A 17,918-nucleotide genomic window follows, 5' to 3' on the forward strand; every position below is an offset into this window, starting at 1 on the left:
AACTTCTAATTCACACCGCTGCAACTCAGTCTCGTCGCGTCGGGAATCTTTGGTGTGAATTGGGCTTTAGAATGGATATGATTCTATCTTAGAACACTACGCCAGACAATCAAATCTTGACCGATTTTCTTCCAGATTTCAAAATCGGGACAAAAATCTTGTAGTGTGGGGTGGGCTTAATAGCGCAGGCCGCCTATTCTCAATGGCACACTGCTTCTGCTGATTCCACACCGTTCTACACCGATTATTTCGTCACCGATCACGCCCCTTTAGGAGGCGAAAGTGGTGCCATTTCATTCCATTGAAAACCAAAGCAATTTGGATGCATATATCTCCTACTCGTTCAGCTCATATGAGTGTGTGTGTATGAGTTTGCTTTTGTGTATAAGAGTGTGTGTGTGTGTGTGTGTGTGTGTGTGTGTGTGTGTGTGTTTATGTGTGCACACATATGTGTGTGTCTGTGCGTGGGTGTATTTGTGTGTGCCTACGTGTGTAATGTGGATATGTGTGTGTCTGTGCAAATGTGTGTGTATGTGTGCATGCGTGTGTGTGTGTGTGCCTGTGCATGTGCGTGTGCATGTGTGTGACTGACACTATCATTGTAGACCAGCAACCCTTCACTCAAAAACACCATCAAAAACACCATCTACAGGCCATCTACAGGGTGTGCAGTCACTAAATGTACACATAAATTCATTTATTTTATAGCCCCCCATGGATGAAATTCCACAAAACTTGGCATACTCCCAGAGTATGTCAGTGTAACCTGCGTTGTGTGGAACCACCGCGGTCCAGCCCTGCACACGCCCGGACTCGAACCCGCGAGACAGCAGCACCTCGGATCGGGAGTCGAGCGCGCTAACAATCCAGCTAAAAGCCTAGGCTACTAGCTTTCATGCCAGCAGCGCTCTTGAAGCGTCGCGGAGTGAGGTTTACTAACGTTCCACAGCATAGCTAACCAGCTAGCACCCGTTACATCAGGTTGATCAGGAAATTTGGTGCAGTTCATAACATTTCATCTAGATGATTAAAGTTCGTAAAGGTAGGAGCAGGCTTCACTCAAGACTTTTTTAGAGTGCTGACCAAAGTATAGACTATCATTGAAAACAAGAGATAGGCCGCACTATGCATAAGCAATCACCATTTATTCAAGCAATGGTGATTGCTTATGCACAGTGCGGCCTATCTCTTGTTTTCAAATCTAGATGATTAAAGCAATATAATATTGCATTTTCATTTTTAGTATGGGGGTGCAAATCACAAATGACTGGTTATAAACTAAGTTGATGCAGGCTCTTGAGACCAACATACCATAAACATTTCGCCATCCTTGGTGCCACGGTTCAGGTAGTTATTTATGAGGTTGGAGTGGCCCCCGGGGACCAAATGAAAGTTTTCTGTAAAAGTCTACTGGGGCTACATGCCCACCAAGTTTCATGTGCCCTGGTGTTACGGTATCCCGGAAATCATTTACCAAATATCCAGGAAGTAGATGACGGGGAAAAAAGAAGAAGTAGAAGAAGAAAAAAACTTTGACAATCACTATATGACCGCTACGCTAATGGCGGTCATAATGAAGAGAGGAAAATATAGATTTTTTTCTACTCAAAATCAAACTTTATGAAATGAGCTTAAGACCTAGTCTGGTTCTCACCATACTAAGCCCAATCTTTTAAGTCTTTGTTTCTACTGCACAAGAGGCGTGATCAATGGACATCGCTCAAATGACTCGTACGCAATTGACCTTTCCAGAAGTCCCGCCCTCCATGTTGCTAGGCCTGTCAAGCTTTCGCACCCTGCACATCTATTACAATGGAGGAGAACTGGGAGTTTTTAAACAAATGTAATTTGGTCTGTTTTAACAGTCGGCGACTAAATTTCCAAAATCGGGCGGAAATCTTGGGAGTTGTACTGAAATCGCAGCGGGGCTAGTTGGTAAATTAAACTTTTACCAAAGCCGGTCGGTAGATTCGCTAACACGTCCTTCTATATGAACTGTTCCGGGCAAGTTTTTTGAAAGCTTGCCTTTAAAATCTTCCAAAACAGAGGCGACAGCGGCATCGATTGAGTGTGTACACAACTGCTGCTTCGCGTCGCTTAAGTTTCAAATTCAAATTCCCTGGAAGTTTTGGCAGGGTTCACCCAGCCTACGTGGGACCATCTTAGATCTTCAAATCTGACTTTTAGTTGTTGTCGTCTACTCTCATGCCTACTTAAGGCTGGCTTACATTGCACGATTTTGGTCTGTTTTAACAGTCGGCGACTAAATTTCCAAAATCGGGCGGAAATCTTGGGAGTTGTACTGAAATCGCAGCGCGCTCCCGTCATCTAAATCGTTTAGTGTAAGGTGCCAAACTTAGCGGTTTTAAGTCCGTCGGAGGCAGTCTTTTTCTAGTTTTGCCGTTACGACAATATCAAACATGTTTGATATTATCGGAAGTCTTTTCAGTCGTGGCTCATGCAAATAGTGACGTGAACATTAAAAACCAATAGTAACCTTGCGCGAACATGAAACAGGAAGGGGCAAAATAGGCGACAGCTGTAGCCTTTATGATTATTTGTTATTTCATTTCTTATAATGTATTAGTCGGTTGTTCTACGTGACAGAACAGCTCTATATCTGTTAGTGATGTCACACATCAAACAATGCTGCAGAAACGCGAAAAAATTACTTTGATATGAGTAGGCTATCATGTGATTTCCTGTGAATGATGACGTGTAGCCTATTGCACGATGGAAATAATTTGAAGGAATCTAGCAGCAGTCTTGTAAATAGTGACCCACAGTCTTTGCAAAATCCTAATCTGAGACTGGCCTGTGACTAGACTGTGACTAAAAACTCAATGAATTGTCTTTAGATGTGAGAGGGTCTGAGACTGTAGTTTTTCAAAAATCTTTTCCAAATCTTTGCAAAGTCTGGCAATGTAAGGTAGGCTTTAGCTAGATATGAGAGTTATGCGTTATGACAGAGATGTTATCTCATTCATTGACGGTTCATAAGATAAGACAAAGGCTCCATTGTCATGCTGCAATGCTGGGGATATTTAGTATTTAGATCTTATTTTCCTTGCGTGTGTGTGTATGTGTGTGTGTGTGTGTGTGTGTGTTGTGTGTGTTTGTGTGTGTGTGTGTGTGTGTGTGTGTGTGTGTGTGTGTGTGTCAGATGAAGAACAGGGTGGGAGTGATGAGACACGTGGTGAAAACCGGTCTGTTGTGGGACGATCTGTACATCGGTTTCCAGAACCGCCTCAGCAGAGATCCTGATGTTTATCACCACAGGTGAGACATGGGAATACACACACTCACACACACACACACACACACACACACACACACACACACACACACACACACACACACACACACACACACACACACACATACAAAATCAAATTATGATTTTTGCTTCCCATGATCAAATTTGTGTGATCAAGCCATATATATGGCTTGTGTGATCAAGCCATACTGAGGGCTCTCAACTCATGCCATGAAACACACGACGTCATGTGTTTTTTTTAATCATGTAAATTTGACCTCTTGCTTGCTCCCTCCATGTATAATGAGCGTTGAGCTGATGATGGGATCAGTGAATTTTGTTCATGTAATTGCACATGCATATGTGCTTCAAGACAAAACTTTCAAAAGACCTAGATAATGCAAAAAAACCTTGAATTCATGCAGCACACACACACACACACACACACACACACACACACATTCACACACACAAATAGAACAAGGTACTAGCACCTACACAAACATAAGCACATTGTGAAATCTTATAAATTGGTGTTATATTCTATTTAACTATGTGTGTTGGGTGTCATTCCATCTACTCTAGATTTTGGAACCACTTCCAGGCATGCCTGCCAACCTCCAGTCCTGATTGGGCCTCCTTCCTTCAGCAGACGCTGGACGCAAACGATCCTGAGGGTTCCACGTGTGTGATGTCGTGATGACCTCAGGGATTGCTTCCTGAGAACCTCCGACAGAGTTCAAGCAGAGTAGACACATCAGTTCAAATTACAGAGGAAGGAACACATCAACAACCTCAAAAGCTCAGAGCCTCATCATTCTATTTGGTTGTTAAGTCGTGTTGTTAAGGAATAATGTACTGATTATTCTTTTTCCGTCCAATCAGCTTATCTACCTGGCCGAGGACTAACAACCAGTATGGTTTTTGCTGCATGAAATGTAATGAAAAATATTTGGGGGAATTTTCACTTCCTGAACCAGGTTTCTGGGGCCTCATTTATACAAATGTTGCGTAGAAACCATCCTTCATTTGATCTTAGATTATTTCTGAAATGATCGCACGTGTGATTCAGAGAAAACAAAGTACGCACAAAAAACGTATAAATCGCAAATGAGTGTGAACTTGTGCGTAGCCGGATGGTTTTACGTCTTGTAAACGCCCCCCCCCCCATCAATATAATTAGCATAGACTTTAATGAGATCAATGGCTGACCTACCTACAAATATATATGGAAAACATTGTAAAGGCCTAGCGTATACCATCTGATGTTAACCTATATTTATGTGCTGTCAGTTAGAATAACTAATTATAGTTTTTTTTTTTCAAGCAGCACTATCTGGAAGGAGATATGCATCCATGTCCATTGTCCTCTGCTTGCTTTCATTCCTTCTGCCTATTAAGTAGGCAATGTGTGGCAAATGTTGTGTTTACTTTGGTAATATACTTGAACATGAACTAGTAGGCTACCTTATGAAAGAAAGACCTCTACATCAGAATAATGTACAGTAGGCCTACATTATGTTACAGTACGTTTCCAATATAACCCAGGGTAAGATATTGCTGATGTAGCCAACAGCGGGCTAAATTATAAATGTGATATGTCATGTACTGTAGGCCTAACGTTTATTTTAGTATAGGCTATGTTTTTGCGTACAGCAAAGTGTAGTATAGAAGTAGTTCACCTTCATTCATTCTGATCTTGGGCACTGCCATCAGTCATAGAGCAAACAGACTTGCGTTCTGTAACTCCTTGGGAAACTTGCCCACAATTTTATATATGAAGAGGATAACTTCTGTCCCTTGGTGATGTATAGATTATGCAAAATACCTTTCCATATATAGCCCACATTCAAATATTATCTCTCATAAATGTCATACAGTATTTCCCTCTCCTAAAGAAGTGTAAATGGACACTTTATGGTCAATATTACATTGATGGGAATATGAAATACTGTATATTAACTAGGCCTTCCTGTTTTTTAGATGTTATGAAATAGATAAGGTATAGGCAGGAGTGTAGTGGTAAAATAAGAATTGATCATGAATATGGTATAAAAGACATTGTTGGTCTTCATGGAATTTTGAGAATTCATTTCATTTGGACCTCAGATTATTTGCAGTACCCCGGCTTTACCACAAGGAAATGGTCGTACATCAGGTTGGATCCTGACGTGGAGATAATATAAGCACTTTTCCATGTCAAAGACTGTTTTTTTTTATAAATCTGAGCGATGGCATGGATTTGAGTGTACGGTGTTAGATAAAATCTGTGTGTAAGAAACGTTTTATTAATGAGGCCCCTGATCTCTACAGATGATTAAATGTTTGCCTTGATCTGATTATGTAGCTGCCACAAAATAAAGGTTTTTAAGGTTTTTTAAATGTATTTATGTTCATTTGCGGGCTTAACTGGTTGTTGGTCATTTGTATTTGTTTTTTTATTATTATTATTGTCATCTCCCAGTAGGTGTGGCTAAGGTTCCTCCTGATGAATTTGGTGCCGGGAATTTGGTTTTACTTTGGTTAACATTGCAAGGGAGAGGTTGTGCAGTTCCTAGACATATTTTGTTTATTCTGCGTTATTTCATTTTCCTGGACTTATTTGTTCTCTGTTTGTGGCTGTTTGTGGTTGTGTTTCCTGCGTCCATCTCCTGTTGAATGTAATCCCACGTGGGTGCTCAGGGCATTGCTGTAAGAGATCTGAATGATCTGTCCCTTCTACTGAATAAACAATGAAGTGGATTAATCATAAAGCCTACTGTCTGCAGTGTGATCATGTTCCTATATTATATTGTATTATTCATTTTTTATTATATGTATAATTGTATAATCAATGTTTTAGGTCATCTATTGGGCAATGGTTAGAAGTGCTGTCCTATTCCTCCCACTGAATGGATGAACTAGCCTTAGGTCATGTGAGTGAATGGATGAACTAGGATTAGGTCATGTGAATGAATGGATGAACTAGGCTTAGGTCATATGAATGAATGGATAAACTAGGCTTAGGTCATATGAATGAATGGATAAACTAGGCTTAGGTCATGTGAATGAATGGATGAACTAGCCTTAGGTCATGTGAGTGAATGGATGAACTAGGATTAGGTCATCTGAGTGAATGGATGAATTGGCTTAGGTCATGTGAATGAATGGATGAACTAGACTGAGGTCATATGAATAGATTACTGTTATTTTGACCACCATGCAGCGAAGCAGTGGTCATATATTTTTTCTCATGAGCAAATTTCTGTCAAAGAGTCCCAGGACACTGAAAGACTGAAGTGCACGGAACTTGGTGGGTATGTGAATGCATGCCAAGTTTCGTGGAATTCCGTTTATGGAGGGCCATAAAATTAATTAATTTATGTGTACATTTAGTGACTGTACACCAACTGGCCTGTAGATGGCCAGGCACAGTTTTCTGTGAATATCTCGAGAACCGTGCTGTAGTCTAGGTTCAAATAATGATTGCTGACCTGTCCAAAGGGAAAACAACGGACGATGAAACGGCTGGACAGGATACGGCTCTCCGTCAGGCTCCTCCTGTCCACCACCCAAAAGAGCGGGCCCTCTTCCTTCTCCATCTAGGGGTACTTGAGGCATCCATCGCCTCTCAATGTCCTGTCGCATACTGCTGAACTGATGCCTTAATACTTCAAACCGTTTTTCTTGCTCGGCCACCTCGTCTGGCCTCTCTGGCACTGTGAGTCTGCATCAAACTGGCCCAATCCTTCATGGATGGTCCAGTGCTGTTCTCACCACGTTGAGGTTTGGGCCCCTCAGCACTTCCATCCACAGATCCTTGGCAAGACGCCTTGGAATGCATTGAGCCACGGCCTCTTCCTCCGCAAGTATGGCTCATCTTTGACGGAGATACACTCCAAAAAATATAGAAACTAAAGAATGAAAAAACAATCCTGCTCCCTTGCTGGCTCATCCCACCGCTACCACCAGTGAGGGATCGAGCAGTCAACACAGGGATGCCAGATTTAGATTTCTCCAAAAATGGTTTTATTACCAAAAAGGTCAATAAATAACAAAATGATACTTTAAATAAAGTTCTGCGCCAACAATAAGGGCATCTAAACAGAACAGACAGAATGCACCGACAGGAACACACGACCAGAAGCCCCCCAAAATGAGACAAAGAGGAACTTATATGCAAACTGATCAAACCAATAACTACTAAAAGGGATCCCACCAAAATAAATTAACTTTTAGAAAACTACTAAACATTGGAAAAGATAACAAAATACTTCTCTAGAGATAAATAGACTACATTGAATAATTTGTAAATATAATCTAATCCTTAATAAAACAACTCCAAGTTAAGATACTTATCTTATGTCTTGCTTCCCCCCTCCGTCCTACAATGTTTAATGTGGGGGCTTGCTTTCATGTTAAATGTTAAAGGAGCACTTCACCGTCGTTTCATATTAAACTATGTTATTTGCTTAATTAAGACGAGTTGATACGTACCTCTCACGTTTCAATGCGTGCACTCAGGGCTGGACTGGGACCAAAAAACGGCCCGGGCATTTTTGGCCATAGTGGCCCACCATGATAATTTACACGATAAAACATATGTGCACACTGTTTTGTTTGTAAAAAATATTTAAGTAAACCGCAGTAGCCTGCATGGAAGCGAGTAGGCTAGCCTACCCTTGCTAAAAAAATATTAATTATTATTATACTCTCTCTCTCTCTCTCACACACACACACACACACACACACACACACACACACACACACACACACACACACACACACACACACACACACACAAGAGTGACCTTTAAACCAGCAAGGATGAGGTTGTGCACAAAACTCATGCTATTAAATGCTTCACTAAATAAAACCTGCTATAATTTATGTTGAGCATTTGCACAGTTTTAGCCAACAATTCACCTTGATACTATTTAGTGAAGATGTATAGGCTACACATCCCAAAACATTTTCATTGTTAATTCCATGGGCTATCACCATTCCTGTTTCATTCCATGCGTCTGACTGCATGTCTGTGTGTATGGGTGTCTGCTTGTCGCAAAGAAATTTGATAGTTTGCTTGTTGTACTGCGTCAAGATTGACAACAATTTCGACCAATCGTGACTGTCTTATGATTTCAGAAGGTTGATGGCGAGCCGACAACTCGTTAATTTAATGGGTATCGCAATTCAAATGCATGCGAGAGGGGTAGGCCTACACAGAAACCACACAAGAAGACGCGCTCACACTATAAAACTTTGTTTTGCTTAACTGGGTGCTGAATCCTACATAGTAGGCAGGTTAATAGCCTACATCTAAAAGAAGCAAGGGGAAGAAGCAGTCGCAGATAAACTTTTAATTGTTCGTTGTGCGCCCAAAAAGTTCAGCCAACATTTCGGCTCCTTCTTACCTGCCTCACAGTAGCTATTCTGACCTCCTCCTAAATCTGTCCCTGCTGGGTCACGTCTCTCACCTCTTCCTCCTCCTCCGAATCAATTTGAATAGCTACTCCTTCCTCTGTGTAACTCTGTTGCACACTCGCATGTGCCTCTCTGAAGCCTGCACTCGGTGCTGCTTCTGCACTGCTGCTATATGTCGACGGCCCTGTTTGAACTTGTGGTGGCAAACATTTCTGTAATTTTAGCACATTTTTGCTGCATCCACTTGTAGGCTTTAGCCTTTTACCTCGCAACTTCTCTGCGCCCCCCTTGCGCTTTTGTGGTTTGTCTTCGTACATTTTCATATACGGACGGTCTCAAACTCCGGTCGAACTCCAGTCAAGGGGGAGATGAGGCCGGGAGGGAGATAGGGAGGGCCCTGAGATTTCATTGGACTAGCCCAATGTCCATTAAGGCAGTCAACCAATGGGCCGCGATTCGCTGCCGTTGTGGCCGTACGCTATATAAATGAGCCTAATATTTTTTTTTTATTATTATTATTAAATTGACAGCCTCGGCCCAAATATACGTCGGCCCACCGGGCATTGCCCGGTATGCCCTATGGCCAGTCCATGCCTGCGTGCACTCACTGGCTCTGGCGCGCGGCGCAACTTTGATAGCACTTAGCTAGCCCAATGCATTCTTCAGGATCCAAACAGAGATGGAAGTTAGAAGCGACCAAACACCTCCATGTTTTCCCTATTAAAATACAGTTACACGAGTAGTCACACGACCAAGTATGGTGAGACAAAATAAAACGTGGTGCATTTCTAAGCAGGCACAAGGGATAACTATGTTGTGTGGCGGAATAATATTGGGAGCACTTAGACTCTGCGCAGTAACATCCTCGCTCCAAAGTGAAACTGAAAGTGCAAGAGTGAAGATATTACTGCGCCACACAATATATAGTTATCCCTCTTACCTGCTTAGAAATGCACCACGTTTTATTTTGTCTCACCATACTTGGTCATGTGACTACTTGTTGAGTTATGTTCTCATTACCAATGTGATTTATACTGTATTATTTTATGTTACTCACTACTCTTATTTTGTGTTATGCAATTATACAAACTGTATGTTAAAATGTGCCAGAATTCATTGTGCGCATGTGTGAATCAAGAGGACTTTTACTTTGATAAATGGTGTTGCTTTTAAGTGAAAGTGAAACTTAACTTCGTCAGAACGTCTTACTGCTCCCTCGGGTACTGATGTGTGTTGCCGGTACATTGAGATGTATAGTCTAGCGTTTAATAAACTTCCTAATAAATAACTTCCTGGATTCTTCTTTTGGTGAATGGATGAAGACAACATATTACAAATTGACATGGCGGACAGAAATGAAACCTTAACAGGTTATGGGCCCAGGCGCGCCAATGCTACAGGAGGAAGATGGCAGAGGCTAGTCTTCGATGGAGACGAAAGTAACTACGAATTATGGGAAGTAAAATTCCTTGGTCATCTGAGAATAATGGGTTTAAAAGAAATAATACTGTCTACCGGGGATATGGACAAGGAAAAGAATGAGGAGTGTTACGCTGAACTAATCCAGTTTCTTGATGATAAAAGCTTGTCACTGGTAATGAGAGAGGCGACTGATGACGGCAAGAAAGCTCTGCAAATTCTTCGAAATCACTATGCCAGTCAGGGTAAGCCTAGAATTATCGCCCTATACACTGAACTAACTTCGTTAAAGAAGGAATCTAACGAGACGATAACAGACTACATTATCCGAGCAGAGAAAGCAGTGACCTCCCTAAGAAACGCAAAAGAATTAATAAGTGATGGACTGATAATTGCTATGATTCTAAAGGGCCTGCCAGAGTCCTACAAACCTTTTGCTATCCATACAACACAGAGTAGTGAAGAATTGACTTTCACCCAGTTCAAAAGCAAACTAAGAAGCTACGAAGAGACAGAAAAATTTGATGATAAACCCAAAGCTGACAATGTGATGAAAGTGAACATAGCATCCGTGACCTGCTATGGATGTGGAAACCGCGGACATATTGCGCGCGATTGCCGCCAAAAAGGCGCACCTAAGTGGTGCAACTACCATAGAAGTTCAACACACAGTGATGAGACATGTCGCCGGAGAAAGGACGAACACAAAGATGAAGCAAAACAGGCTGCAGAAAAACAAGAGGACCATGAGAAAGAGCACACATTTGTGTTTAGAGTCAGTCAAACATATCTTCCAGACAGTATAATGAAAAATGAACTAATGGTAGATTGTGGAGCAACATCTCACATCTTAACAGAGAAGAACGATTTCACAAAATTTGATGAGAGTTTCGACCCAAAGTCACACTACATGGAGCTGGCGGATGGAGCCAGGATGAACAACGTGGCATTAATGCAGGCGATGCAGAGGTGTTACTGCTGGACGTGGAGGGGAAAGGCGTAAGGGTCACTCTGAAGAAGGCCTTGTTCATACCATCATATCCACAGAGCATCATCTCCGTTCAAGCTGCTACTACGGATGGGGCCAAGATGATCTTCCAGGAAGGACGGAATGAACTGATAAACAAGGATGGAAATGTGTTCCACATAGAAGAGTATGAGAGACTGTACTATCTGAAAAAGGTAAATAGCCACAAACAATGTGTTGATGCATCAGTTAATGATATATTGTCCAGGGACAAAGTGAATTTAACTTGTGACGTTAAAACATGGCATGAGATAATGGGACATTGTAATGTTAGTGATGTGTTGAAATTGCCTTAAGTGGTAGAGGGTATGGAAATCACAGGTAATACCAAACTGGACTGTAATGTTTGTACTGAGGGAAAGTTTGTAAACAGCAGGAATAGGAAAGCTGACACAAAAGCTGGTGAGGCTCTAGAGTTGGTGCACACTGACTTAGCAGGTCCCATTGAACCAACCTCCCAAGATGGATATAAGTATGCAATTTCATTCACAGATGATTTTTCAGGGGCAGTATCTGTTTACTTCCTTAAGAATAAGAGTGACACTACTCTGGCGACAGAAAAGTTCCTTGCAGACAGTGCACCATACGGTAGAGTGAAATGCATAAGATCAGACAATGGCACAGAATACACAGGCAATGCATTTCAGTCACTTTTACGAGAAAAGGGTATAAGACATGACACGTCATCTCCGTACTCTCCTCATCAAAATGGTACAGCTGAGAGACAATGGCGAACCATTTTTGAAATGGGAAGGTGCCTGTTAATAGAGAAGGGATTACCAAAGGTTCTGTGGCCTTATGCTGTCCAAACTGCAACTCACATCCGAAACAGATGCTATAATGACAGAATTAAGAATACTCCATACTTCATGTTGACGGGAAGAAAGCCAGACCTCTCAAAAATGTGGGTTTTTGGATCAGAATGCTATGCGTACAAACACAATCATAAGAAGTTGGACCCCAGATGTGAAAAGGGAATATTTGTGGGGTATAGTAAGAATAGCCCGGCTTATATGATATACAGTGCCTATAGAAAGTCATCATACCCTTTTGAAATAGTTACTTTTTTTGTCTTACAGCCTGAAATCAAAACCCATTTAAAAAAACATCTTTTCCAGTTTTATTAACAAATGTAGCTGTACAACATCAAAATAATGAAAAAAAAGTAAACAGTTCTGAAAATTCATAAAAAAATAAAAACTAGAATAACAGGGTTGGAAAAGTCATCATACCCCTGACTTAATACTTTGTAAAGCTTCCTTTTACTTTCATTACAGCCATAAATCTGTTTGGATATGTCTCTATTATAGCTTTGCACACCTAGATATGTTTAGGACCATTGCCGTGTTGGAAGGCGAATGACCTCCCCATCCTCAGCTGTCTAGGAGAGGGACGCAGGTTTTCCTTAAGAATTTGGGTGTACTTGGCAGCATCCACTTTCCCTTCTATCCTGACCAATTGCCCAGTTCCTGCTGAAAATAAACATCCCCACAACATAATGTTGCCCCCACCATGCTTCACACTAGGTATGGTGTGTTTTGGGTGGTGTACTGTGTTGGTTTTCGCCAAACATTGCGCTTGGAGTTCAGTGCAAAAACACATCTGGAATATTCTGCTACCATGTGGAAAAAGCTTTTATGGTCAGAAGAGACTAAGATCGAACTTTTTGGAGACTAAGATTGAAGTTTTTGGACTGAGCTCCAGGCGCTAACCAAACACAGTATACACACCCAAACACACCCAAAACACACCATACCTACTGCGAAGCATGGTGGGGGCAGCATTATGTTGTGGGGATGTTTCTCTTCAGTGGGGACTGGGCAATTGGTCAGTATAGGAGGGAAAATGGATGCTGCCAAGTACACTCAAATGATTGAGGAAAACCTGCAGCCCCCATGCTAGACAGCTGAATATGGGCAGGTCATTCGCCTTCCAACACGGCAATGGTCCTAAACATACTGCCAAAAGAACAAAGTCGTGGCTTAAGGATAAGATGGTGAATATCCTTGAGTGGCAAAGTCAGAGCCCTGACTTAAATCCTATAGAAAATCTGTGGATTGACTTGAAGAGAGCAGTCCATCTCCATTCCCTACAGAATTTGACTAAATTTTAACATTTCTGCACGGAAAATGTTAAATATTCCCCTATCTAGGTGTGCAAAGCTATAATAGACATATCCAAACAGATTTATGGCTGTAATGAAAGCAAAAGGAAGCTTTACAAAGTATTAAGTCAGGGGTATGATGACTTTTCCAACCCTGTTATTCTACTTTTTAATTTTTTATTAATTTTCAGAACTGATGACTTTTTTTTCATTATTTTGATGTTGTACAGCTACATTTGTTAATGAAACTGGAAAAGATTTAAAAAAAAAATGGGTTTTGATTTCAGGCTGTAAGACAAAAAAAGTAACTATTTCAAAAGGGTATGATGACTTTCTATAGGCACTGTACAATCCACATACAGGCAGTGTCTAAACACAGATTGGTGAAATTCATTAGGAAGAGCAGTGCTGAACAGCAGACACAAACCGATGAAGACTACTTAGAAACCCAAGGCTACAGAGACAGGCCACATAATAGTGAGAAAAGTGATGATGCCACACAAAGTGAGGAAAACACAGAAAACCAGGTCCTAGGGGGAAATATGGAGAGTATTGACACAGACAATACAGAGGTGTCAGAAAATGATGAAACTATAGAAAAAGTAGACACAGAAGAAGATAAAAACAGTGTAAGCCCAACCACACGTAGTCAAACACTTTATCAATCAAAGAGAGAAAAGAGAGCCCCAAAGTATTTACAAGATTACCTGACATACTCAAAAGATGATGTAACCAATATGAGTGTTGATTATTGTTACAGGGCAATATGTGGAGTCCCTCAAACCTATAGAGAGGCCCTTATGTCACCTGAGGCTCCCAGATGGGAACGTGCTATGAAGGAAGAGATGGACTCGCTTAAAGAAAATTGCACATTTGAACTAACAACTTTACCACAGGGCAGAAAGACGGTCGGGGGAAGATGGGTGTATGCCCTTAAAGAAAATGCAGAATCAGGAAAAATCTTCAAGGCTAGGTATGTTGCTAAGGGATACAATCAGACTGAAGGCATAGACTACCATGAGACATTTGCTCCTACAGCGAATCTCACCTCAATACGGGCATTGATGCAGATAGCTGCTCAGAACGACTTCTTTGTTCATCAGATGGACGTAAAAACAGCATACTTACATGCTCCAATAGAGGAAGACATATACTTGGAACAACCAGAGGGTTTTGAAGAGACATCAGACACAGGACACAAGTTTGTATGCAAATTGAAGAAAGCTCTTTATGGTCTAAAACAGTCCGGAAGGAACTTTTAAATGACCATTTGGAACAAAACAACTTTCAGAGAAATCAGTCTGATCACTGTGTGTATAGAAAGCAGATTGAAAATGAGACAATCATAGTGATCATCTGGGTAGATGACTTGATCATTGCAGCCAGCAGTGAGGATCAGCTCAACCGCTTTAAAGAAATAATGAGGTCCAAATTTAATATGAAGGATCTAGGGAAAATATCTTATTTTTTGGGCATTCAGTTTGAGCAAAACAAGGGAGAAATTAAAATGAATCAGAAAAGTTACATTCTCAAAATGCTTGAAAGGTTTGGAATGTCAAACTGTAAATTAAAAGCAACCCCAAGTGAGTTAAAAATAGAGTGCAATGGAAATGAGGAATTAAACAACTTGGAGATTGAGAACCCTAAAGAATACCGTGAAATTGTTGGGAGCCTGATCTACGCAATGACCTGTACCAGAACAGACATTAGCTGGATAGTCAGTAAATTGTCACAAACTCTAGCAAAGCCTAAAACACATGACCTAGTAGCTGCCAAACATGTTCTGAGATACTTGAAAGGTACAGCTGACTACGAGCTGTGTTTCAAGAAATCAGACAAGACTTTAAGCCTAATAGCATTCAGTGATTCTGACTGGGCATCTTCTACAGAAGATAGGCGTAGCACTTCAGGATACTGTTTCAGCCTGACAGAACAAGGTCCTGCTATTTCATGGAAGTCTAAGAAACAGCCGACAGTGGCACTGTCGACCTGCGAAGCTTAATACATTGGTCTATCAAACACTACTCAGGAAAGCATGTACCTAACTCAACTGCTAAATGGCATGGACAGTAGCGTTTACACTTGCACAACAATGTATGGTGATAATCAGGGGGCCATTGCACTGAGTAGAAATCCAGTGAATAGATCAAGATCTAAGCACATTGATGTGAAATATCACTTTATTCGTGACGCTGTTAGTGAGGGGAAAATACATATTGTGTACTGCCCAACAGAAGACATGGTGGCAGACATTTTGACAAAATCTGTGTCAAAAATTAAGATTCTCAAGTTCAAAGGTTTTCTGTTTGGGAACTAAATATCTGTAATGACATTGTACATGGCTTAAGATGATGAGAACAAGTGGGGGTGTTGGGTTATGTTCTCATTACCAATGTGATTTATACTGTATTATTTTATGTTACTCACTACTCTTATTTTGTGTTATGCAATTATACAAACTGTATGTTAAAATGTGCCAGAATTCATTGTGCGCATGTGTGAATCAAGAGGACTTTTACTTTGATAAATGGTGTTGCTTTTAAGTGAAAGTGAAACTTAACTTCGTCAGAACGTCTTACTGCTCCCTCGGGTACTGATGTGTGTTGCCGGTACATTGAGATGTATAGTCTAGCGTTTAATAAACTTCCTAATAAATAACTTCCTGGATTCTTCTTTTGGTGAATGGATGAAGACAACATATTACAAATTGACATGGCGGACAGAAATGAAACCTTAACACTACTCATGTAACTGTATTTTAATAGGGAAAACATGGAGGTGTTTGGTCGCTTCTAACTTCATCTCTGTTTGGATCCTAATGAATGCATTGGGCTAGCTAAGTGCTATCAAAGTTGCGCTGCGCGCCAGAGCCAGTGAGTGCACACATTGAAATGTGAGAGGTATGTATCAACAAGTCTTAATTAAGGGAATAACGCAGTTTAATATGAAAGAACGGCGAAGTGTTCCTTTAAACTATTAAATAGCAAACTATTGTAGTGAGGACTTTAATTTGAAAAAGTTGTGGACAGAGGTAACTGTCAGTGGTAGACATACTGTAGTTGATGAGAACTGAGAGTTAGAATGGCTTTAACTATATAATTATGATTTATTGTAGCAAGGACTTTTATTTTGAAACAGTTGTGGGCAGAGGAGACGTGTACTCAATTAAATTATTCAATCTCAAATCTCAGAGAGGGCCAGAGAGAGAGAAAGCCGGCTTCAAGCACACAGAAACAGGGAATTTCCTCTCATTCAGTCATTCATTCATTATTTTGTTGCTGTCCTGATTTTCAGAATTCATCGTGATATGTCCAAAAATCAGATTTGGGCTGCAAATCTGAACATAGCCACAACAAACAATGAGATGACAGTTGCAGGAGAAACTTTCTGCCTAAGTGGGGCAGATAAAAGACAGAAGAATGTCAACTTCATTTTTGATGATCACTCGTTCAGGATGAATGTTCTCTTTGTTATAGTGGCACGCGGTCATCTGCCACACGTCCAGGATGTAGACATTCATGTCATAGAATATTTCTCGCAGGACTCGATCAAGCTGCACATAATGCCAGTTAGTGCAATAGTAATCCTGCAAAACACAAACACACACATTTGATGGTCATTTTCAGCTCAGCAACCTATTACAATATGGCCCTTCCTTCCGTGCGGCTGAAGCAGCATACATACGGGTACGTGTATGAACAACCCGCCCTGACGTTTTCCACTAATCCGACTGCAACTCAGACTGCAAAAAATAATTATTAAAATACTGTACCCGACTTGCTTCTTGTAAAAAGTAGTCTATGCTCTTGATTAACACTTCCGGGTCTGAGGCCTTTCAGACACTCTGAGCCTGAGGCAGTTTGCTACCACTTTAGATTTGTACGTTTTTTGTCTAACTGAAAACATCCATGCAAAAGTGACATATATGGTTTTAATCTAGAAGTCCTAAGCAATAAGAAAATGAGAGTGGAGTGAATGTAAAGAAATTCGTTTTTATTTAAATTAAGTGCAAACACAACCTTACAAAATCCCATTTTCAAAGGTCTTCAAACTTTATAAAAAAGCACACTATAAATATATCTATTCTAGGATAAAAACTCGCAGAGCGTCAGACGTGTGTTTGGAACAGACCAAAAAATCCCACCGATGGGATGGCCGACCCCTAAGGGTTAACTTAATCATAGCGTTATTTAGCTACGCGAAACTGGTATCCAAGAGTCAAACGCATTTAAAACAAAGTAGGCCTATTCAAATTATATAGTGATTGTTTAGTCTACCTTTTTTGTCCCGCGTCATTCATCCAAAAATTAGGCTATATGACTATGATTTTATATGATTTTCCACTACACATTCTGTTACAGCGGTTTGTCACATGAATTAATTGAAGCTCTCCCAAGCATAAAATGCAGCCATAGAATATTATTAAGAAACTCTTTACGTCTTCATCAATGGACCAAAACAAGTAGCCTAAGACCTAGTCCTTTATGTGAATGAATAAAAAATATGTATGAGAGCAATTTGACTCGGTGCAGTAATATCCTCACTCTTGCACTTTCAGGTTCACTTTGAAGTGAGGATATTACTGCGCCGAGTCAAAGTGCTCCCAATTGTTATTCCGCCACGCAATATACTGTAGTTATCCCTCTTACCTGCTTAGAAATGCACCACATTTTATTTTGTCTCACCATACTTGGTCGTGTGACTACTCG

General features: G+C 40.7%; 2 protein-coding genes across 3 annotated transcripts in view; one reads left to right on the forward strand and one right to left on the reverse strand.

Moving 5' to 3' along the window:
* Positions 1–5,998, forward strand: part of LOC134062096 (cytidine monophosphate-N-acetylneuraminic acid hydroxylase-like) — a 146,763-nt gene extending 140,765 nt beyond the window's left edge. The window contains exons 15-16 of the mRNA XM_062517979.1: positions 3,164–3,279; positions 3,842–5,998. Coding sequence (XP_062373963.1) covers positions 3,164–3,279; positions 3,842–3,956 — 231 coding nt within the window. The 3' untranslated portion in view covers positions 3,957–5,998. The remainder of the gene's footprint in view (positions 1–3,163; positions 3,280–3,841) is intronic.
* Positions 5,999–14,472: 8,474 nt separating this feature from the next.
* LOC134062506 (NXPE family member 3-like) overlaps positions 14,473–17,918 on the reverse strand; it is a 28,306-nt gene continuing 24,860 nt past the window's right edge. For both annotated transcript variants that reach the window (XM_062518528.1, XM_062518527.1), the window contains exon 8: positions 14,473–16,795. In XM_062518528.1, the coding sequence (XP_062374512.1) occupies positions 16,601–16,795 (195 nt within the window). In that variant the 3' untranslated portion in view covers positions 14,473–16,600. The remainder of the gene's footprint in view (positions 16,796–17,918) is intronic.

Source organism: Sardina pilchardus, chromosome 17 (genome assembly GCF_963854185.1).
Source record: "Sardina pilchardus chromosome 17, fSarPil1.1, whole genome shotgun sequence".
In the NCBI taxonomy this organism is placed as follows: domain Eukaryota; kingdom Metazoa; phylum Chordata; class Actinopteri; order Clupeiformes; family Clupeidae; genus Sardina; species Sardina pilchardus.